Below are 25,476 nucleotides of genomic sequence, written 5' to 3'. Positions count from 1 at the left end.
CGTGGTTTCCCCGGAGAAAGAGGCCTTCCAGGTGCTCAGGTATGATTTAAGCACTAGAACAATTGACATGATGTTTCTAAATACAAGAAGCAATGGATTAACTCTTATTTCATGGAACCTTCTACTGTGCTTAAAAATGAATGCAATAGGAGAACAGACATCAGGCACCCAACATTTTTAAATATCATTGGCTATATAAGCAAAAAAGATTTTTTTCACTTTTTTGCCTTTGGATTTTTACATTTTTCCTATTACATGTGTTGGAAAAATAACTTTTGAATTTCCAGTGTAAGAGACAAGGGTTTTCTTTTCATTTTTTAGGGTCCTGCTGGTCTGAAAGGAGGCGAAGGCCCACAAGGCCCACCTGGCCCAATTGTAAGTAAATATAATAATTTTATGGAAATGTAAACAGTATTAAATAGTAACCTTTTTTCTTCTTTACATGCTGTGATGCTTTCATCAATGCAGTCTGTAATACAGCAGACAGATAAATGTCTTCCAAGTGATCAATAATTACTTTCTACTAATTATCCATACTAATAAACTTTCAAGGAACGTGAAGGTTGTGAATATCTGAAGCCTGCGATCAGTAGGTGTAAGATTTGCTTGTTGCTCAATATTGCCACTTACATAAGTTATTGTTGAGATGAAAGAGGTTTTCCATAGTGGGAAATCTATGGATAGTGGATAATGGACTCATGCTGTTGTACTGGGTTGTCCTTGGCTGCACGCCAAGTGCCCACCAAGCTGCTCTATCACTCTTCCTCCTCAGCCTGACTTGGGGAGAAAAAACACGACAAAAGTCTCATGGGTCAAGATAAGGACAGGGAGAACAATTATCAATTATGTCATGGGCAAAACAGGTTCAACTTGGGGAAATTGATTTAATTTATTACCAATCAAATCAGAGTAGGATAATGAGGAATAAAAAACAAATCTTAAAACACCTTCCCCCACCTTCCCTTCTTCCCGGGCTCAACTTCACTCCTGAATTCTCTACCTCCCCTCCAGCGGCATAGGGGATGGGGAATGGGGGTTGCAGTCAATTCATCACACGTTGTCTCTGCTGCTCCTTTCTCCTCACACTCTTCCCCTGCTCCAGCATGGGGTCTCACCCACAGGAGACAGTCCTCCATGAACTTCTCCAGTGTGGTCCTCTCCATGGGCTGCACTTCATGAACTGCTCCAGCGTGGGTCCCTTCCATGGGGTGCAGTCCTTCAGGAACGGATTGCTCCAGCGTGGGTCCTTCATGGGGTCACAGGTCCTGCCAGAAAACTTCCTTCAGCGTGGACTCCTTTTCATGGGGTCACAGATCCTGCCAGGAGCCTGCTTCAGCGGGGGCTCTTCACAGGGTCACAGCCCCCTTCAGGTGCATCCAGTGTGGGGTTCTCTATGGGCTACAGGTGGATATCTGCTCCACCGTGGATCTCTATGGTCAGCAGAGGTCAGCTCTATGGTCAGCCTGCCTCACTGTGGTCTTCACCACGGTGCTTCCCCTTCACCACAGGCTGCAGGGGAATCTCTGCTCAAGCACCTGTAGCACCTCCTCCCTACCTCCTTCTCTGACCTTGGTGTCTGCAGAGTTGTTTCTCTCTCATATACTCACACCTCTCTTCTGACTACTGTTGTGCAGCAATTTTTTCCCCCTTCTTAAATATGTTATCGCAGAGGCAGTACCACTGTCACTGATGGACTCAGCTTTGGCCAGCGGTGGGTCCATCTTGGAGCCAGCTGGCATTGGCTCTGTCAGACATAGGGGAAGCTTCTGGCATCTTCTCACAGAAGCCACCCCTGCAGCCCCCCTGCTACCAAAACCTTGCTATGCAAACCCAATACAGTGTTCCCTTTGTACAACTGCAGTTCATTCATACAGTTGACCCACATAATGTTTAAAATACTGCATGTCCTAAGTTAGCTTTTAAATATGTGGCATCGCTACTTTTGCGCCCTTGTTACTGCATCAAATATTTTGAACTTTATACCAGCCTATAAGTAAGCCTATTTTGGAAAATGCAACTTGAAATGTCCCATTGAAATCCATGGGAAAATAGGTCGTGCAAGAATATAAGAATGGCTTATTAACAATACCATTTTATGAATATGTCAAGAACTTATGCATTATACAATTACTTCAGAATTTTAGAAGACAAGATGACCAAAAACTATCCATTGCTTTGAAGACTATCTTTACTGTACTTGTGTGGACCATGCCAATAGACGGGATCAGTGAAACTGTTACAAATCATGTTTGCTTGGCTAATGAGCTATGTAAAATCATGTCATGCAATAATATTCCTTCTCAACATGTTAAGCTCAACATAGGCATAAGAATGTATTTGCAAACTTTTGGGGTTGCTGTAGTTTTTTTCTTTACGATTATGATAGAGAGAAAAGCAGTGATATGTACTCATTGCTCAAAAACAGCAAATTATTCTCCCTTGAGCAGTGTGACTAGACTTTTTCTAGATGGTCCTGTGCTCAGCAGTTGTTTACATTTAGATGTTTGTTTCATGTTTGGACTTCTACTATTTATACCTCTTCTGCTTCTTTCACTTCAGTTTCTGGTAGTTATTCACTGAAAGGTATTTCAAGTAGGATATGCTTAAAGGTACCTATTCTCTGTTGTCATTTTTTATGCAAGGAAGTTCTACAAGCATACACTGGTATTCAAAATATGGTACAGTTATTCCCAAATGTGAATTGTGTAGATTTTGACAGTCATCTTGTCAATTTATTTCTTTCATTCAGTGCAACTGAAGTAAAAAAAAAAAAAACCAAACCAAACAGCACAGCTATTCCTGTTAGATAAAAGCGTAATGGAGGAGCTGAAATTCTATGTATTTCAACAATAAAGCTCTCTTATGTCCCTCCAATTCATATTGAAATTAGAATGCATTAAACAGGGAGGAAAGAAAACCAATGTAGTATAAAGGTTCTTGCCTTTGGATTATTTCTACATTATTGGAAAAGATCTGCTGTAGCACACTTTTAGGCTTTACTTCTTGATTTCTTGATACTTGGTACTTGAGTTCTTAAAATTAATTATTGAATTCTTAAAGCCTTTAAGCTTCTGTTCTTTAAATCAAGAACTTGCATTTGTGATTTACAATTCTTCTTAACACCACGCAGTAGGAGTACGTTCCCAAAAGGCACCAAAACAAGGTAGCTGGGAATGGAATGGAATGGAATGGAATGGAATGGAATCTAGTAGGGAGAGTCAAAAGGGATATCATCCCACCCCATCGGAAGAAGCTGAACTGTTAGAAGAAAAGAATCAAAATCAAGAAAGCATAGACCAGAATAGTTTCTTCAATCTAAAGGTCACGGCTTCATTTTTTTGTTAAAGGAGGCCCTAAGGCTGGACTAACTTCTCAAGCAGATAGTTAGTTCAGGTGCAATGAACCAGAACTCTTCTGAGCACGCACAAACCAGACAGCAGAAGCATACCTGACATTTAACACACCCCACTTTCCCAGACAGGATACCCACACAGTAGCTGTGCAACTGCTATCATAGTTTCTCATAAATATGCATCACATAAGGTTGTGAGGCAAAAGCGCATATCTTGTCTAGTGATGGTTATCCATCACATATATTCTGAAATACACGTTTGAATTTAATTTCAGATGATCCATGTGTTACTAATTTGTATAGGGTATATGTTTTTTAGTTCAAACCATCAGAGCCTTTTTGAGATTAATGTCTCAGTCATCCCCATTTACTATCCTTAGGTCAAATCATGGAGTTCTCCTTTCATGTGAAACTAAATTGGAAGAGAAATTCCAGAATTCCTTCTAATACACACCAGCTAATGGGAGTTCAGTGCCAGACTAGAATTATCATGAAGTCCAGAAATACACAGAGTACGGGTGCCAGGAGCACAGTACCAGCTGTTTCTTCACTTTATAAATCCATTCCTGTTGGTACAACATTTCCTGCTAAGTTAAACATAGTCATAGAAAGAATCACTTAGGGAGCTCAGGAAATTTTGCATATGGCTTTTCCGATCTTTGTGAAATAGATGTAGTGGTAGCAGGAATTGTGGGCAGAGTGGAAAGAGAGATTGAAGGGTAAACTTTTTTTTTTTTTAAATATACTTTGAGTTCAGTGCAGTGCAAGGGGGCCACGTGAGGCACAAATAGCACCAAGCTGACCTGAGAGTATTCCAGATGTTCTCAGTGGGATTTTTTTACTATTTCATCTCTAATTACTAACTTGTTATCTTTAAAGTGTTTTCAGTGAAAAAAGGTGCATAGATGCCCTTAGTACTGGGTTTCTGTGCATCTGCAAGGAGCACAATTAAACCACAATACCTTGCTTTTTTTCACAGTAGCTCATAGCAGACCGCGAGCATCAAATAGTCCTAAAATATTTTCCCGTCTATTTTTAGCCAACAGAGGGTACATCCAAAAGTGTAATTATAGTGGAGTCTTCATTTGCCATTTATAATAAGAGAATTCATTTCACTGGATGATTTTCCTCCAATTCCCTGCCAATACCAATTGCTTCTAACTAGCATATATAGTCAATTATAAGCTTTATTTGGCTAGTGCATACATCTGCAAGCATACCAAACAAATGACTGTGCATGCCAATTACTGTGCTTAGAGGGATTTGGACAAAAGAAAGAGATGCATGAATGCACTCCAGAGCAAGGGTTTTTTCTGGGGTTTTTTGTTGTGAGGTTTTTTGTTTGTTTTGGTTTGGGTTTTAACAGTTTTCTTTTATCTGCTGTCTTTGTCTTCTGTTTGTTTTCTTCCCTTCTCATACTACTGTGTGGAATATGGAATGCTGATAAGAGAAAGCTCTTTAGAATGTCAGTCAGTCATTTTTCATTAGCTCATTTAGGAATAGGATGCCCAAATTGGACTCTGAAGAAGCCAGCTGTAGGCATTATCAGTACTGAGCTATCTAGAGCGATCTCCCTCTCTCTGATAACATTCTTCAGTCATGGAGATCTTCACTTGTTGAGCATTTTGTTAATCATCAGTAAAAAGTATTGCTGCTACTATGTAATGTATACCATAGCCATAATTACATATCTCACAGAAAGAGAAATAAAAACAATTTTACTAATGACTTTATAGTCTGTATAAGAGAAATACAAGACAAAGAAATACAAAGACACTTCCGTTCTGTAGAAAAGTTTTTAAACCCCCCCACAAATTAACAGAAAGATTCCAGGATGTGAGTACCACTCCAAGACCGCGGGTTAACAAGGAGTTTAGTTTAATAATATATGGGGATTGTTTCATAGTGGGACAGAGTGAAGAAAAAAAAAAAGATAATATACCTAGAAAGAGAGAACAGACTTAACAAGCGGCCTAAAATCCTTTTCTGAGTTGTGAATATAATTTAATGTGTTCTGCTTTGATCAGAGGCCGTTCTCCCAGAGAAATGAGAGGATCCTTGAAAACAGAAGGTGTACTTCTTGTTCATAATTCATGTGAAATTCAAGTATAATAAATAAAAATGATGCAAAGATAAAATGTGAAAAGTTGGCTGAGTGAAAAGAGCTGCTAGAAATTATGGCTACTGTTAGTGTCTGCTGTCTGATATAGGAAAGATTTACGAGTTATTTGGACTTTTTTTTGCTCTCTATTCTTGCATCATACTGATGAGATGACCTAAAATTGTTCAGCTTATGAGAGCTGACAAGATCAGAGACCGTGGTAGTATGGCTGCAGGGTAGTGAATTTTTCTCGTTGGATTCACTGAAGTCTTAGGAAGTAAAATAGCAGAAATGGGACTGAAACTTAGGCAGACACCCAGACTTTAGGGAAAAAAAAAAAAAGAAACAACACCTGGAAGGATAAAGTCATCTATGATTCCTGCACAAATACTTTTTTTTGAACACTCATGCAAAATTAGATCTTACTGAGATAACTTGCAAAAATATTTGGAGCAACCGTTCAGCATTCTCTTCTGCCATAGTTACCTGGAGGGAAAAGCACCTTATTATGGAATTAGTACCAGTTATACTAACAGAGTCAGGCCAGGAAAAGTATGCCATGAATAAAAGCAAAAAAATTGGGCCCTTATAGGTGAAAGCATCTTAAAATTTCAATATTCCAAGAGCCAGCAAATTCAATCTTGCTTAAACATGAAAAAAACCCTGGCTATTCAGAGGCCCAGGCTATACCACCTATTACTTATCCATTCCATGATGTATCACCCCACTTCCAGTATATCAGTTGGAAAAGTGAAATTATCAATAACTTCAAAGTGTTATAAACTATCTTCCAGGTGTCAAGCTGAAAAGCTGGGGAAATATTACTATACAGCAAATGAACCTTAAACAGTGCTCTGTGAATGCAAAAATTGCAAGTTACTTAAAAGTCAGAAAGCAAAGATGCTGTAAAAGTGTGAAAATATAGACATTTAGAGGGAGAGGACAGCTGTCTTTGCTTCTTAGTTTTCAGTAAGTCCACAAATTTCAAGGTTAACTGTGTTGCTCTTAGTGAAATAGTTTTTCCCATTAGACTTGTAAGCACAAGCCTAGAATATGTAGAATATAATGGAACAGAGTACTCCGTTGTCCTTGTTCCCATGCTGCCCTATCTACAGGACACAGGCAGGATATACAGCATCTTGAATCCTCAGGAATTACGAGGACTGGCAAAGCTGAATTTCTTGTCAGAGTTCTCAGCCAGGGATGGTGCAGAAAGCACAAAGAAGCTCCTCCATTCTTCACACTCTGCCTGTACCCAGGAGAGCATCATGCTTCTGTCTCCCTGCACATGCCACCTCTTGTGAGAGAGACAGGAAGAGGCAGGTTAGATGGCACTTAACCTTTGTATCAAGACACAGGAAGCTTTTCCCCTATGCTGTCATGACTCTGTTTCACAAATACAGACGAATACTTGGTCAGAATTTGCCTGTGTGATCGAGGAGATACTAGGAATTTGAGTGTAAATGTCTTTTACTCCCTGTCATTTTCTTGCTGTGATGTGCCTCCAAACAAGTGTCCATTTCTTTGCTTACGAATTCGAGAGAACTTTGGTTACAGGTCACTGTTTGGAAATTAACCTAGCTTGCAGAAAGGATTTACAATCAGTACTCCACATTATGGCTTTTGACTAAATGATAAACAAATATGGATAAACCAACATTTAACATTTTGATTCTGAAATTCCATTTATTTGAGTAGAAGTTCTAATCTATACTATTATCTGTTCCCTGGTATCCTTTTAGGAAGGGGTTTTAGTACCAGAACACCTTGTTTCCTTGCCTTTTTCCCCTTCAGCACTATTTAAAAGTATACGCCATCTGTATTCTTAGAAAGTGCAATAAATAAGATAGGAAAAAATTAGTCCACCGTAGGTACTTTGTTTTTAGAGCACTGCAGATTTTTAAATTCCTAGTCATTCTCTGCATTTTATCTAGTTAGCCCAATCCAGCAGAAACCATAAAGGCACAGGTCAAATTATAAAAGGTTATGGAGCTCAGTTTTGTGGCAGATTGACATATTTAAAAGAAAGGTTGGCTTTTTATGGAACAGCCAGAAGCCCTATACTGCTTCAAAAGAAAGAACTGACAGGGAAGGCTGAAACAAAATTTTCACTTATGGATGCTTTGGTAGTTTCAGATAGGAAAAAAAAAGACTTATTTAGACAATTAAAGGAATACAGTAATGACAATGATACAACTGACTTAAAAATGAGGCTTATTAATATTAGAGTACAAATTATTCCTCTATGCTATTGTTTTGTGTATGAATATATTCTGGAATACACAATTCCAGTGTTTTTTCCTCATACAGCACCTGTATTTTCTCCTTTAATTTGCAATATTAGATTTTTAACTTTTTCTGTGCTTATCTAAAGATACTTGTACATCCAAGCCTCCTCTGTATGAGACACCAAATTAGTCATTATACTTCAATAGATTTTTACACAGCTGAATTAAAATGCAGAAACATACTGATCAACACAGCAATGTACAGCGCAAAACTTGACCAAAAATTTGGGCTGTGGTGTGGGTTAGTTGTGTGTTTTAATATGGTGAATATTCTTTCATCAAAAGGGTATGTTTATGTATTTTGGAAACACAGAGGGGAAAAAGTTCTTGAAAACAGGCTGAAGCTCACTCCTATTACGATGAACAAATACAGGAAAGGGTATTTACGAAAAAAAAACAAAAAAGGTTCAAATTAGTATTGAATGCAAACTATTGAGTGTGAACTTCAGGTTAGGTCTTTCAGCCTTTTTCTTTACTTGTACACATGCTGAATGTGTACCCTTCTACCAGCTGGAATCTCCCTGAATAACAGGTATTTTCTCTGTTGATCTGGGTCGTGAAAACCACCAATAGTTATCAGGGCTATATCAGAATTCTCTTATAATTTTTTTATTTCTTTCCAGGGTTCACCAGGGGAACGTGGAGCAGCAGGCACTGCTGGCCCAATTGGTCTACCAGGTCGTCCTGGACCTCAGGGTCCTCCAGGCCCTGCAGGGGAGAAGGGTGCTCCCGTACGTAATCACAGAGTCACATACACCTGTCACATCACAGACTTTTCATTCCAGAATGTTACTTTTTACCACTCTAGTATTTACCTATTAAATGTATCCTCATAATACCTTTTGTATTTACAATTAAGTAAACAGTAAAACATTTATTGTCATACCTTCTAACATCCAAGAAGAGTTAAACCCATTATTATCACAGCAGGGAGTGAATATAATAAAAAAGTTTCTCAAATCAGTCTTTCATTAAAACTTTGTACCCAGCCACTGTGCATTAGAGTACAAGTGTATTTGTCATCAGCTTCCATTATTAGTTAGTTATAATTTTCTGATACATTATCTTCCCTTTATAGTTTCCTTTCTGTTTGGTTTTTTGTTTGGTGTTGGTTTTTTTTTTTTTTTAATTTGTATTGGTAATGTGATTCCCTGTACTGAAATCTTTATGAGTCTTCTGTGGTAATGTGGATCACTTTCTTTTCTTCAAAACCAGGGTGAAAAAGGTCCTCAAGGTCCAGCTGGACGTGATGGAGTACAGGGTCCTGTAGGACTTCCTGGTCCTGCTGGTCCTAGTGGTTCTCCTGGAGAAGACGGTGACAAGGTGAATCATTATAATTGATATTAGTGCATCTGTGAGAAGGTCTGTCAGTACGGTTCTCTGGTTGTAGCTTTCCTCACAATGAATATGGTGACAAAGCAAACCTTACCCCTGCCTCCCTCAAGGTCTCTCCACTCACCGCAAAAAAAAAGCTAAAAAACCCTTCTATAATCAGATGTCTGAGGGGCAGATGCCATGGGACATCGGGGTTTGTGTTCAAGAACTAGTAGACTAACATTTATCCTGGCAAAGAAACAAGGATGAAAGTGTGGCACAATAAATCAAAGCAGATGATTGCAAAATTGATTTTTGCCTATTCTAGAAACTTGGTTTGCTGAGTGAGTAAGATAAAATGTTCTCAGTAATGTATAGTGATTTGGAACTGCTCTTGATAGGTTGAGGGTGTCAAAGTAATATGTTCACAGAGATATTCTGTTGACTTCTGAGAATTTAGGACATGGCACCTTTCAGGATCATTTTGCATGTTTGCTTGATCCAGCACTGTTTTGTTAGTTAGCATAGGGTAAAGGTAAAGATTCTGAGGTTTGTTTTTATGATGCATGAGTGTTATTTATCCCACAGAGAGTATTTTCTGTGATTTAATTGTCTTTTATTATTGTATAAGGAAAACTTTTTTCTGATATGATTTCCTGGTGATTTGAATAATTTTGAAGTTTTGAAATATTGTACACTACAGTGAGAAGCAGTTCAGTCAGATACAGTTAGATGAGTCTGTAAATCAGGGTGCTTTCATTATAAGTTCATATTGAAGGTGACATGAGGAACACAGTTTCCTTTATTTAGAGCTCAGTTGTACTATACTTCAAAGCCAGGTCTTGTTGCCCTTTGCAGTACGGCAATCAATATCTGGATTAATATGACATACTATTGATCGATGCAGAGTTGCCCCCTTTAGGCCTTCACACTTGAAGCGGCAGCATAAAACCCAGAATAATCATATCAAAGGGAACATTTAAAGATACTGTGATATTGACTTCAGCTAAACGTGAAGGAGACCATTTTAAACAAGAAGTTTAACTTTTAACTTTCAATTACAGGGTGAAATTGGTGAGCCGGGTCAGAAAGGTAGTAAAGGCGACAAGGGAGAAAACGTGAGTAGCAAAATCCTTTGTCCATGACAGTCTTCATAAATAAAAAGCGTTCATGCATGAAGTATGCAGGTAGCCTTGCTGCATCAATGAACAGAAACAAAGACACACTTCAAAAATCTTTCTTCATAATAATGTCAAGTTTTAACACAACACTAGACATTTCTACTTACAGACCCATGCATATATATAGTATTTCTCATATTTCTTGAGCTGACAGAATCGTTGAAAAATAGAGTCGGTAAACTACATTCCTAAGCACCCCTCCTATATCATTTTAATTCATCCATTCTACATTTCAACTAGGAGAGACCAAGAATATACATACATTCTCTAATTTATTAAGTTAACTGCACTGACTGGATTGTGTGAACATAACCAGCTTTAACTTCTTAGCCATAATGATGAAGAATATGAAGACTCAGTAGAGAAATCTACTAATATAGTTTTAAAATTTTTAAAGAGTATCTGTTTCTTGGAGAGCACGCTTAACTGAATGCAACAGTTCAGAACAGCGAAGACCTCCAATGAAATGGCTTATGCGAGCTTTCAAATATTATCGCCAGGCCTGTTAGTGAATCAGGCTCCTACTGATGTAATCTGAAATGTTTTTGTCTTCAAAATTGTTTCTAAAGTTCAAGCCCTTCTTCTTTTGATTGAGGCCAGAAATAAAAAAATAAGCTTTTTCCACTGTAAAATTTGAAGCTAGAAAGGATAAAACTAGCATTTTTCTTTTCTGTTTGGTTTCTTTCCCAAAAATTCAGAAAAGGCTTTTTTTTCACCTCTGTTCAATTTCAAGATAAACTGACATTTTATTTGAAAAATTTTCCATTAGAAATCATGGAGAAGTAATTGCAGAAGGATTTTTTTTATTATTATATTTCATCACAATTCATAGTTAGCAAAGTTCAGCACTCAACATAGGGGTATTGATAACTAAGCGTATTTACTGTCTTGAAAACACTGTGTACTTATTATGATTAAAAACTTATAGAGCATCATAAAAGTAGACTGCTTCTAAAAATTGCACCAAATTTATGGCTTACATGAAATCAGATGATGTTTTATAGGAGGATACATACAAATGTAAGCAAATCACAGTTTTATGATAATTTCATAGAAAAAAATGTGGAGACAAAATGTGAAAAAAATGACAAGGATTTTTTTGTTTTTTAAGGATAAGCTTGTCCCTTTCAGTTGTTTATGTGAGAAAGATTTCTACAGTTTCCAGTGCAGAAAACACATACTTTTCACAATCCTATTTTAATAGATCAAATCACAAGTGCTATGCTATAATTAAATATTTGTAATACCCTGTTACACAAGGAATGTAATATTATACATATGGATGAGAGACCACTTCTATTATGAACCCCAGTTTTCCAAGAAACATACACACAAACAAGTTGTAAACAAATTCCACTTCAGATTAAAATTACTTCCGCATAATCTGAGCTGAATGCTTTGGTTGAGTTGGTAAAATTAATTTATCAAATTAAAACATTTTTAAAAGTCAGTTTTAGAACTATGGGCTTGTTTCCAGTTAACTGAAAATCAATCTTAATCTGTTTGCTGTTGTGGTTGTAAACCAGCTGTGGGACACATAGAGATATGTGCAGCTCCTCTTTGTCCACCTAAAGAGGTACATTACAGTACAGGCCCCGTGTACACAGAAAAATCTGGCATTTAAAGTAAAGGGCAGAGGTAGCAGATGAAGCAGGTCATGGTCCAGTTCCACTTCGGGCTTTGCATGTGATCACATGCATATCTTTCTGTTTTCCCTTTTGACATGCCTCTCCATTAGAGATGCTTCTGCATCAGAGAAATTCAGAAAAAAACGTGTGCTACACTTTTCTATTTCAGAGCATTTTAACGTAGCTAGTTATGCTGAGCATTAGACTGTGACCACAGTTCCCATAGTGAGTACTAATCTATTTGGGCATGTTCCAGCAGACCTGCTTTACAAATCAAGTGTCTGCAGCGTAATCATTTGAGAATGTACCCTGTACTCTCAGTCTCAAGGCTTAAGGCATTTGGGAATCTCCTTGAAATACAGGACTCGGTGTCCAGGCCTGCTTAGTTGAAGTGAATGTTCCCCCATTTGAAGTCATGTGTGTTGAATCCTCTTTGCCCTCAGTTGCAGTTATTCAGTGCTGACAATTTCAGAATGTGTTTTTTTCAAATCTGCTTTCCTTTCAACATGCTGACAGATATATAATGGGGCAGGGAGGAAAGGCCTTGTTGGTCATCTCTGAAAGATTCTGAAGTGGAAGTACGTAGTTCTGAAATCACAGGACAAAAAGAATAGATAGACAAATAGATAGAATAGATACCTAGATGCCCAGAAAAGCCCTGATGGGCATTTAAAGCCTAATCACAGCAAGGACCCTGAGCAAAGAAGAATCTACCCCTCTTTCTTGTTTAAGAAGAGCTGGAAACATCTTCAATGAAACTAACAAGGATTTATGTTTTGGGTTTTAACTACACCGTGCCTAACAAAAAACACCATGTTGCCATATCTTAGCTAGGGACAGCACAATTCTGTTGCTCATGTACATCCTCTCTCGAGCTTCAAAACCTCCACTGCTACCACAGCTGCCTTTATTAACTGAAGATTCTCTCCTGATGATTCTGATCAGTCTCTCTCCACTTGCCCTCCAGAGTAATGGAAAAAACAGTCTGTCCACATGTCCAAATATCTTCTCATTAATCAACTGCAAAGTACCTTCCAACAATACTTTATATTGAAATGAGTATTTAAGTGAGATTAAAAATATGTAGGTCTCATTCTGGAGCCTATAAAAGGATGGAGCAGACAGAAGCATCCTGCAGAGTGTAGAAGCAATCTGTTCCAATATGATTATTATTTTTAAATTCTTTCATGCTAACTCCCTTTCTCATGGTAAACCTCCCAGTCAACAGGAGCATTCCTAGGAGTCCTTTCATTTAGATATGTCACCACAGAGGCTAAAAAGCTTTGCTTCACCTATTGCCATCAGGTATGTGATGAAAAGAAAATTATAAAAGAGAAGAAATACATAGCTTGACACTTCAAACTCCCTAGAAAACAAGATACTCTAAAATATACATAGAACCCAAAGAAAGAAATGGACTCCGAGACTTAAGTAGTCCCTTTTCCTAGCCTACTTATAAAGGGTACAATAATCTAATTTTAGCCCTAGGAAGGTCTTTAAATCCAAGCATTATTCTGCACTAAATTAGAACTCCCAGCCTAGAAACTGCAGACAACTTAATTGTCACGTAAAATAGCAGACCAGCTGTTGCCAGGTGTGAGGTTTTATGCTTTCTTAGCTTCACTTTTTATCAGTCTAATCTCTCTAGTACATAATTTTAACTCCATCATAAACTACTATCTTCCTTTCCTATACTGTCAGAGTTAGATATCTTCATTGTATCATATCTGCATAACTGACTTCTAAATTATGCACAATATAACTTAGAAGGTTATTATTCTGTAAGGAGACTGGAAAAAAAATAATTTCCTCTCAGAGACATATTTTTTGGCATTCTGTTGAAAAGAGACAATATCAAATAGAATGTGACTCCCAATGCTCAACAAGAACTTAGACTTTTTCATGTCTCCTGGAGGTCAAAATAAGCTTTGTTCCGTTGCAAAACCATTTGCAATTTCATAAAAACTAATCCAAATAATAAGCATTCCATTTAAAGATAGATTGTTAGATGATGCTTTAAAGGTTGACTTTTTCTGCACAAATCTCATTGAAAGGTCTGATATTTTAATTGTGAAAAAAAAAATAATTCCTTTTGATTCATGTCTGCATGGGAATCTATTTTAAATATTCTGACACATTAGAAATGCGCTTTCAATAAATGCCAGTATTAGGTCTATTATAGATGTGCAAATCTGAGTCTTTGAGAGATAAGCAAATGATTGTTTGTACTGAATGGAAAAGACTTTTGAATAATGCTACATACTCTATGGAGAAATGGAGAAATGCTTAATAAACCTTGATGTTGTAGATAGGGTTGTCTCTATGTTCGCTTTTTATCTCATTCCAGATGCCATAATCACAAACTTTTCCTTTTGGATATTTGTTTGTTTCAGGGTCCTCCGGGTCCACCAGGTCTCCAGGGTCCTGTTGGTGCCCCTGGTATAGCTGTAAGTAGCTTTATTCAGATCAAACCCCAGTCTTGCCGTAACTCACCTGGTACTTAGAAATTCTTTGAACTGCATGCTCCTTACTCAGGAATATATTTCAAATCACTATTAAGAGTTCTATCATTGTCCCTTTACATGCAGTTGTTCACTGTAAGCAAGCCTCCATAGGTGTTATTTTATTTCAGATTTACAGCAGCGCAAAAATTTGAAGGAATTACTAAAAATGAAATAGTGTAAATAGCAAGTGGGGCCCATCCTTTCAGTGAACTTGTTTGATGGTTTGTATGACAGTCAGTGGTAAAATTAGCTCGGTACTAGATGCATTTGAAAGAGTATCTCTTTTTAAAATCCACCTGATACCAGGTGGATTGATTTTTATTTTTATTTAGAAAGCTTTGAATTCTTCCACCATGAAGATTGGTAGAACTATATGCTACCCATATTTACTAGTATGTAGGTATTCAACAGCTAGAATGTTTATGCAGATGTGAAAGAGAAGAGGTATTCAAGGAAAAGTTTTGTGAGATATGCAGTATTAGTTGACCAACATTAAACGAGGGCATATGCTCGTATTCTATTTGTATAACAGTTTTCATTCAATCAAGGTGGTGTATATGCATTTATAAAGACATTAGGAGTGGTTCTGAACCCTCTGGTAGTTGCTTTCCAGTGATTTCAGTGGACCTTTTCTGTTATTATTAGACCTGTGATATTTTTGCTTTTTCTGTTTCCAAATAGGGAGGTGACGGGGAGCCAGGCCCAAGAGGTCAGCAAGGGATGTTTGGGCAAAAAGGTGATGAAGGTCCTCGAGGCTTCCCTGGCCCTCCAGGCCCTATTGGCTTACAGGTAAATTCCTTTATTATTTTACCCTCCACCTGTAAGAACCTTGATTTCTGTGTCAGAAACTGACTGAGTATTGTCTTCTATTAAATAAATGATAGCATCAGTTAATAAGAACCGAAAGATTCCGTATTCATAGAGTTCATGCATAAAGGACAGATTCACCTCCCGGATATCACAGGCTTTAGAATTTAATTCAGTAACTTATTTATGGAGTCCAACAATTTCTGTTTTAACAAGAGCACTTCTTTTTACTGAAGATACACATTTTAAAGGAAAGTTTCAACCTGGAGGAGTATTTGACACATCCTAGTCATTTACTGTATTTTCACAATAGGTTTTGGCAACATAGTTTGCTTCTCAGTGATACCATCACAGACACTACTTGTGTTCTGAACAATTAGCAAAACTCCATGGTGGTTATACATTGCTGCCATCATTGGCAGGTTCCTGTAGTTTCATGTTTCTTCCTCTTGAAATTGTTATTTTATGAGTCAAAAAAACCCCAAAGCAAGCATACAGTAAAATGTAGGCTTCTCACTGCTGCATCCAGAGAATTGTAGCTTAAAAATCCTACTTTTTCAAAAATTTAACTTGCTTAAATATAGCAAAACAGAGAACAAGACATTTAGGACCTTTCATTCATTTCCATGCTTTAAGCTGCAATATGAATCATATATATTCTTTTTTTAAAAATGGAAAATTATAGCAAATGTTTGAATATATTAAACAGTATGTCTCCTTTCTATCCACCATGCGTGAACTGATTCATATCTTTCACTAAGCCAAACCTTAACCTGTACTTATCATTTTTTAAATTCTATTACATAATGCAGTTCACAAAAGTTACAATGACGTTTATAAAATATTGCAGACCTCCATGGAAGATAAACAGTTCATTACTGCACCAACACGTCTTGTGTAGATTCATATTGCCTTTGAAGTTGAAAATGTCTTTATTTTCAGAAATAGGAACTCAGAGAAAAATGATTCCTCAATTTTATTATGAATTGTTAAGTATTTTACTATTTTAAAGAGCATTATCCTTGTTATTTTTCTCAGATCTAGGATACTGTTTCAATTGATGTTTTTCAATAAAGTCCACCTTCACATTTTAAACTTAATGAGCACTAAGCTACATAAATATAAAAATCAATTAGGTTGAGACACAAATGCAATATTTCCAATGAGGATTTTTATTTATCTCATTAAGATTTTAATTTGATTATGTTGGTCCGTGGACTGAGATCCCATATGTGCTAATGGTATTGAAGTACCATCGAGAAATCAGGAGTTTCATTCAGTAATGCAATTCTCATGGTAATTATGAACTGTTGGGGAGTAAGTTTCTCTGTCTTATATATATTATTCCATGGTACCTCTATCATACTTACTCCAGTTAAATTTTACTGATATTACTTACATTGGACATTAAGTACTTTTGTTCATAAAAGTGATCATTGGTAATTTTGAATATTTATTACCTTAATTGTGACTTTACTTGATAGTATTTTTAAAAATAAGGACATTTCTAGCAAAAGGAGTTGAAAGTAAAGAAAATCGGAAAAACTATGGGCCTATCTAGATTATCTTTCCACAGTAAACTTGTGGAAATTTTACTTAAATTTTGAAATATTAAATGACAAACACCTCAATTACTTCTTGCCAAAAGGAACTGAAAGGACTCCTGAAATACCATGTCCAATAATGCATTACAAATGCAATACATTTGCTGTAATCTAAAAAACTGCTTTTCTTTTTTTTTCTTTTGTTGCAAATAGGTTTTGTTTTCTTGTTCGTGCCCCCCCAAGTTTCCAAGTTTCCTATGTAGATCTGATTTATATTGTTTCATATTGATTTATAACTCAGCATTCTGGGTACGCTACTAATAGTTTTCTTTACTCTTCCATGTGTTTTAGGGTCTGCCTGGCCCACCAGGTGAAAAGGGTGAAAATGGTGATGTCGGCCCAATGGTAAGACTTCTTCCCCATTGGTCACTCTAGGGGCCATAAATATCACCCGTGTATTATTGCCTTTTCTGTAGCTCACGATTTGATAAGCTGCTCCTGAATTTGGTGCCCGAGTATGAAACATTTTGTGTAACATAAACCCTCTCTGGGCTTTACTTTGCTTTCCACCATCTATCTTATCTTTAATATCAAGATCTATGTAACTTAAGAATGAAGAGTAGGTAGCGGAGCAGATGCTATGTATGTCTGAGACAGGACAGTGGCAAGCGGGTTCAGGGAAGAACGAGAAAAAGGAGAGACCACTGCACCAGAGAGTTTGGAGCAGCTTTTCTGAAATTCAAGGCATTGTACCTTAGCTTCAGGTAGTTGCGGGCCCGAAGATGGTAAACACTACTTGGCTATATTTACTCTGTTTCTCTAGGTGATCTTGAGACTACATTTTCCAAATGTTTATAGCGTTGACAGAATGCCTTCTGGGCCTGTCCTGACTGAAATACAAGCTATATGGTATACGTTTGCCTCTAACTCCATATGCCAAGCCTGGATGCTTTATGATTGCCCATCTGTAGGCACCGTGGTGCAGTACTGTCATACGGCTGTTACCAGAGAGATAAGCTACTCCAGGGTCTTTGCGCAGGGTAAAGGGTACGTAGGTAACCTGCAGGGAAAATAGAATGCAGGAAACCGATCCTCAGGAGTCCTAATCATCAGATCATTTCCAGCTCAGGTACTGTGTAATATAGCCTGGATCCCCTGTCACCTTGCGAACTCATGCAATGGGCAGCAATCTGGCCCTGCTGTTTCTGTAGCACTGCAAAGATGAAAAGTCCTCTAGAGATTGAGTATATTATTTTTCATTGGCCAGAAAAGCCCCACTGGATTTATTCTTCATGATTGTAACTATATCAAATTGTCTCTTTGATACAGGGTCCACCTGGCCCTCCAGGTCCAAGAGGTCCCCAGGGTCCTAATGGAGCTGATGTAAGAATTAACCTTTTTTTTTTTCTTTTCTCCATAATTCAATAATAAGCGCTACATTTTGGATAACTATTTTGGGGATAATTAACATCTTTTATCATTGTAGGGTCCTCAAGGTCCCCCAGGCTCAATCGGCTCTGTTGGTGGTGTTGGCGAAAAGGTAAGCGTTAATAATATCCTAGAAAGAGAAAACATTGCGATATATGTTTTGATTCTTCTTCAGAGCTATACAGATATATTACAGTTCCCAAATATCCTTCATTGACTTAGTAATTGTCATAGTGACCAAGCTATACTCCTAATGGCTGACTTACCATGGTTGGTCTTTTTATTTCACGTTTTACATCACAAAAGTACTTAACAATCAGAGGAAAGAACTTTGGAGCAGAAGAGGTAGTTTTCACATGAAGGATTAAACTAAGGTTATAGTGATTTCCTCAAATACATAGTTTGATGCCTACAGTAACATTACTGGCTTCAAGTGTTTTTAGTTTTATACTGGTGTAGCTTAGAATATCATATATTCCTCTATCTGGAACGTTAAGAATATAAGCTATTATCTAATGTATCAGTGGTAAACACATCTGTGAGGTGAAGCAGACCTGAAGCATCAATACGTATCCATTCCTCATACAGAGAGATACAGTTCCAGTAAAGTCAAATGTTTGAGGATCAGTTGTGCTAGTTGAAAACCTGACTTAAGACTGACACTATATGACATTCATTCATCAAAATTATTTTCATTGCTAGTTTCAGTTCTCTATTCAGAAAATTTCCTACCAGCGTATGGGGTGGGGTTTTTTTTTAATTTCATATCTTACCCAAAGAACTTGTCAGGTATCTTCCTTTTTCTTAAAGGAAAAATACTGTATGCAATAGACATAATGGCTTTCTTTGTGTGATTTATTTGAGTCACCGTTGTCAACAATTATAAAATGCTGAGCAAACACAAAATTCAAACGACAGGCTCTTGAAATTCCTATTTATGTTTATTTTAACAAGTTAGATGATCTCATCCATATCCTGCATGTTAAGCTGAAAAGCATTTTGGTATAATGTTACAGATTTAATATGATTATTTTCTTTAACTTTGGATTTGGAAAGATTTTCAAGGGAGCATAAGGTGAAGGAAACAGAATAGAAATACATTGCAGGCCTCTGTATAAATAACTTACTGAGAAACTATAGAGATTGCTCTTGAGCATTTAAATATTTGCTATAGAATATCTTATGTATTCAATGAAACATCATTATCAATGAATCCTAGAAAAGACATCCCTCAGAATGTCAGTATTGGTAGTTTTTCAGAAAGCTCACAGCATTGATAACTTTTAAGAATATGAAGCAAGTTTTCTCTTTTTCTTCCTGTCCCATCAGATAATTAAATGCACAAGTACCTTCTGCTCCCTTTCATTTCTACAGATATTCTCTCTGACATGGTGTACCAGTATTGTACCTTTAGGTACAAATCCATCAGATCTATGAATTTACAAATAATGACTCAAGTACCAGGTCAATCAAAAACACTTATATTTGTCATGACCCTCTTGTTGATTACTGTCCAAAAGCATGTCACTCTGCTTCACAGAGCTTTTAGGTATTCTTTCTTTTCACAAGATAAGGAAGTTGCCGTTGTTTTCCCAGGATCAGCTGTATGACTAATAATAAAAAAATAAAATAAAATCTGCAGTTCATCCTACAAGCTTCTTGTTCCTCTGTGATAACAAAAGATCTTCCTTACGATGCTTTTCATCATTATTGACATCTACCACAAAATTTGGGTTATGCATCTGTTTTTTTCACTAGAAGTTCTTTTCTTTAAATAACCCTTCGCTTATGTTAGGGTCACGTCAAAAGGAATCACCAACTTCTTATCAGTATGAACAAACTATTCTTTTAATAGAATCTTCAGATGTTTCATGATTTTTTCTACATGTCCATCAAATAAAGCACTTACCAGTGCTCTGGGGTGCTCTAGTACTCTCTGGTGAAGAGAGTACTAGAATAATGTAATATAATATATGGCTTCATGGAAAAATATCCTACCTTGTCTCTCTTCTTTCTCTTTTGAGATCAAAGGGTACTGAGCCCAAGCAGATGAAAATATTAACTTCATACTGCAGTTTTTTCATGGTAGCACAGTCATGTCTTAAGCTGACAGTGCTTCATTGCATTCCCTGTTTCTTAGGATGTCGCTCTGAGCATCAACCCACCTCTTGGTAGCAGTGGCATTCTTGTGTCTTCAATCTTTTTCACCCATAATTGCATGAGACATACAAAACATGATGCCTCCTGCTTGACTGCATTATTAACAAAGATATTCCCTCTATTCTCCCAATTTTGTGACATTGTTCCTCCAGTCTATCTTAAAAGAGAGCTTGGCCTCATGAAGAGCTGCAGGATTTGTTTTTTCTCTCTGAAAAGAGTACCAAAAATGTGTCTGAATGTAAGAGTTGGTAGAGATGGTAAAAAAAAAAAAAGTTATAAAAGTTATTGGCAAAACGGAGTCTGTATGTCAGTGGAATACAGGAAAAAAATGGGCACTGTGGGAAGAAAAATTCTTCCTGTGACCACTAGGGTACTGAGAAAAACGTTTATTATGAGAACACTATATCCAGGGTAGTACACGTTATATCCACTGCTTCAGAAAAAAGCCCACCTCATATAATATTGCAGCCCATTGAAGTCAATAGGAATTTTGCTATTGGTTTCAATCACCTCTTTAATTTTTACTGTTTCATGATCAAATTATATGCCAGTCATTTTGTAAAAATATTGACTTATATTGAACTCCTTATTCCCTTGTTTCTCCCTGTGACTCTTCTGTGTGATTTAGAATTCCAATTCGTGATAATCAGCCCACCAAATTTAATTCAAGAACATGAAATTCAGACTCTTCATCACTGGTTGTCATTTTTATTTCCTCTTGCTTATTTCCCATATTCTCTGCATTCACACAGAGAAGCTTCCAAGTATATTATTTTGGAAGTTTTATTTCTTCTAATTACTTTCCTCCTCCTTCTCAAGTTTTAGTACATGCCAGTTTATCTCCTAGTTACGACACCTTCCTTCTTAATTTCAGTTCCATTTAATGAGTTCTGCAAGCTTAGAAATCATAAAGAGTTGTTTTGTCAGGAGGAGTTCCCACAATGGGAGGATGGTTTACGCTTTTTTAAAAAAACATGCATTTTCTCTTTTCCTTTTCTTCCAACATATTATTTCCCCAATGTTTTTCTTACTACGTCAGCATGCTTTGGCCTCTGCATCCCTTTCAGGAAAGACATATCATACTACAGATAATGCAATACAGTGCTGATTGTAAAGTGTGGAAGAACATTTTGGTGTCCTCCCTGTCACTGTTGGAGAGTGAAAGAGATTTGCTCGCTTTCATATTTGAATAGTTAGACAATAAGATATTTTGCCATTAATACAGGGGTTTCAAAACACCCTTATCTTCTGGCAAATTATAAACAATTTTTGTCACTGTGCCATGTATTTTTAACTAGCTTGTTGTTTCCTCTGCTGTACGCACAAAGGCCTAAATGTTCAAAGACATCTGCAGTACAAATGTGCATGTAGCCTTGCATTATTAATGCCTACAGCCTCCGTGGAGCGGGCTAGAAGTCTTGAGACTTACACTCAACCAGAACCACTTAAATCCAGCTTCCACCCAGAGATTATTCTCTTTGTTGGGCTTATAATTAAGAACAAGTGGAAAAACAACGCTTGTCTCTAATTTGATATCAAAGGCCTAACACGCAGATACTCTAAATACTCAGTAAGTTGCTCATGACTTAAAAACCGGGCCTTAGATGTTTTACAGCATCTAAGAATTTACAATTTTATTGAACAACCTAAGCATTCTTTCTGTAGCCTCTCAGAGTTTAAATCTGTTTTAGTATATGAAGAAGACTGATGTTAGAAAACTACGACACTCATCTGGGTTTATACTCCTTCCTATTATATCATTCTAAAATAATTTTTAAAATAGTGCACTAATAAGGAATCCAACACAGTAAACGTGAAATCAGTAGTTTACATGCTTAATAAGTCATTGATTTATACTGCAGATGGAAGTAAGAGGACAAAATCAATTGAGTATTCTGGCCCTAAGTTTAAAAATGCGTCTGATAAGTTTGCACAGACATCTTTATGTGTACATATCATTTTTCCACACACCTGTGTGCGGAAAATTGCTAAGGTACTTAACCAAGATGTGTCTATGACAGTTTATGCTACCTGAGTATCTGTCCGAACAAATTACTTCTGATAACTTTACATGACTTGCTGACTATGATTTCTTCTTATCCTTCTCCATTTCTCCAACATGCTTATAAACATAAGCTCTCCCAGAAGACAGAGTACAGCTTTAGAATTTCTCTCTTGATTAAATTTATCTCTCCATAGAGCTATAATATATATAACAGTCACTTATGCACACCTATGTGAAAAAGGAGAGTCACAATTTTTCAGTTTTTTTCTATTTTGTGTGGATGGGAAAAAGGAGCAAAAGTGTAACTGAACCCTTTTCATAACCCAGTCAGTTTGCAAAGCTGCCTCTCATTCTTACAAAATAAATCACCATGTCCCAGACTTTAACCAAAAGGTGGCAGCCTCCCATCCGCTATTTCTCTGTCTCTCTGCTCTGTATGGACAGTTCTCTGGAACTGGTCATAATAAGGAAAACAAAGGACTTGTAAACTACTGTCCTTAGCCTGATACAAATCATTCTGCTTGCTTAATCTGAGGAGGCTTTCAGAGCCATGAAATGACATGACTCTTTGTAGTTTAGAATTTCTGTCTTTGCTTGTTGATATTCTATGAGAGAAAGGCTTTGCCTAAGAAAGACCACACTGGCTTTTAAAAGATCTGATCTGATAACAAAAGAGGAAAAAAAAATCCAGAGGTGGAATAAATCCATTTTCCAAAAGATCATGAGATATTTCCCATGGAGAAGGTGCATCTAATTCTGAATTAATACCATCCTTACCAAAAATGCAAAGAGAGACAAGGGCAAACAATAACATACAGATTGCATAGCTTTTAGCTATAAATATGCACTCTGTAAATATATATCAGCTACAATTTTCTCTATCAAAGCATTGTTTACTTCCCTTAACAGCTGTCTAAAACAAGTAAAACCTTTCATAGTACCTAATATTTGGAATGTAAAAATCAGTGTCAGAAAAAAACAAGGACTGCATACGGGAAGAGTCACATTTTTTAATAGAGCAATGATTTAGAAGTATTAATGTGAGATGAAACTTTAACTGGTTTAATCTATCGCAGATGCCTTTTAAGGGGAACATCTTGACATTTTCTAGCCCTTCCAATTTTGCTGTCTTCCACACTGCTGCTTATTGGGGAGTTACTATGCACAGAGCTCATACAGGCTGCCTACATCTGCCAATTTCAACATGCGTGCTATAGCAGGGACCCTTGAGATCCCAGGAGCAGTGTCCCCCGCGTTGTCCCCAAGTATAGGTTAATATGTCAGAAAAAGCCCAAAATCTCTTGTTGCATAATATCATAAAATGAAGATGTCTTTGTCAATGGGAAGGGTGAAGAGTGGATTACAATCAAATGTGAATCATCATAAATTACAATATCATTCGGCAGAAAGGCAGGAAAAGAACTTACTCTCTGAGAAGCTTAGAAGGGGATTATACTGGTGCAGGTGCTTGTCAGGCAAGACTTGGTACAATTAGTGTTCTTATGTCACTCAGTCCTGCAATGGGGACACCTGTTGAAGGGGTCTATGCTGTGGATGCTGTTAGACATAATATATCTACTAACTTGAATAACATCAATTTTTTCAAAAATCTAATTTGTTTGATAGTAGGCATGGACAAAAAAACACTACTAATGATGCTGCAGATTCAGTAAAGCTTGTGCAGAGGATGAGAAAATGAAGAGTATGAGTTTTCCTAGAACACATACTTTATGCTATTGACCTGAAGTACCTACTAGACTTTTTTTTTTTAAAAAAATAATGAATGCTGTATCACAGAAGCAAATGAATATTAAGTACTAAGAGGAATCATTAACTTTTTAAGATTGCTGCAAATTTAAGTATGTCTAATAAAACATACCACAATTTCTAAAGGCAAATTCATCCTTTAAAAGTTCCCTTTCTAAAGGACATTTTAATATTGCTCCTAAAATTGTGGTAATCTATTAATTATCCTATTCTGGAATTCAGTTGGGTACTCAGATCTTCTTCCATTCATCTAACGTAATATTTACATTGGGCCAAATTCTGGAGCCAGAGAGGTCATTGTGCTGCCATTAGCTTCTATGAAAAAAAGTTCAGTATCTACACCATAAGATTCGTTTAAAATTAGTATTTTATGATTTATACATTGACACTGTCTGTGTGCAAATGACAGATATGCATGTTGTATTAATTGAATTGTCATAGAATGAAGAGGGGCATGCAGGTCATACAGGATATGAAGGTTACACAAATTTATTCCAAATCTGTGTTTCAGTTCAGTAGAGAAGTTTGGGTGAAATACATTTTCAGCATTGAAGTACTCTTGTTTATAGGCATAGTTATTGGCAAGGTTCATTTGGTTTGGAAAAAGAATATAGGGGCGTTGGGGGGGGGGTGTGGAATCCCCCCATTAGCAGCTACATTGAGAAATTCTTTGGAATAAAAATATACCGTTCTTATCTCAGCACTCCATGACAACCACAAAGCAGATTCAGTTAGCCTTTCACAGATTTGTGTCTGTGATGCTAATAGCTAAATATTCTACTAACAGAGTAGTTTTCTATAAAGGTTTATTTATCAGACCACTGAGCTAGAAAATAATCAGACATAATAAACTTTAAAATTAATAATTGCAAAGACAGTCTTTCAGCCAATACTGCGTATTAGCTCAAAAAGAGACTGAATTAACTTAAAAATTCACTTAATAGTGTATAATCTTTGACTTGCACAGATTTTCTTCATATGGTGTTGTCGTCAAAGCCATCTGCTTTACTAAACAATTTCTATCAGCAGTAAATACACAGCGTACACCTTTGTGGCCTGTGGTGAAAGTTTTACTAGCTGTTAAGCTATTATTTTGTCCTTATGTTTTTCTTTATGTAATTTTTTATTCTAACAGTAGCTATAGCAATAACATCTTCACTCCATTGCCATATATTTCCAATTAGTATTCTCATATTGGTAGAAACTTGCTTCCAGGCAAAATGTATCTTTTGGAGAAAATGACATACACAGTCAATATACTTCTTTGGCTTTCCTGCGACTAGAAAGAAAGATGACAAACAGGAAATTTGCAATATATGGGATAATAAAGGGGAAGATCTTCCAAAGCCCAAAGGGAAGGTTAGTCTCCCTGGCTCACTAAAATCTTAGTTTCATAT

At 36.8% G+C, this 25,476-nt stretch overlaps 1 protein-coding gene across 1 annotated transcript in view; it reads left to right on the top strand.

The window, feature by feature from the left end:
- Positions 1-25,476, top strand: part of COL11A1 (collagen, type XI, alpha 1) — a 160,814-nt gene that overhangs the window by 108,680 nt on the left and 26,658 nt on the right. The window contains 10 exon segments of the mRNA XM_009884779.1: positions 1-39; positions 322-375; positions 8,365-8,472; positions 8,957-9,064; positions 10,120-10,173; positions 14,258-14,311; positions 15,050-15,157; positions 17,071-17,124; positions 18,049-18,102; positions 18,206-18,259. The exon segment at positions 1-39 is cut by the window's left edge and continues 17 nt beyond it. Coding sequence (XP_009883081.1) covers positions 1-39; positions 322-375; positions 8,365-8,472; positions 8,957-9,064; positions 10,120-10,173; positions 14,258-14,311; positions 15,050-15,157; positions 17,071-17,124; positions 18,049-18,102; positions 18,206-18,259 — 687 coding nt within the window.

Source organism: Charadrius vociferus, unplaced genomic scaffold (genome assembly GCF_000708025.1).
Source record: "Charadrius vociferus isolate BGI_N301 unplaced genomic scaffold, ASM70802v2 scaffold163, whole genome shotgun sequence".
In the NCBI taxonomy this organism is placed as follows: Eukaryota; Metazoa; Chordata; class Aves; order Charadriiformes; family Charadriidae; genus Charadrius; species Charadrius vociferus.
This window is presented reverse-complemented; position numbering and strand designations above follow the sequence as displayed.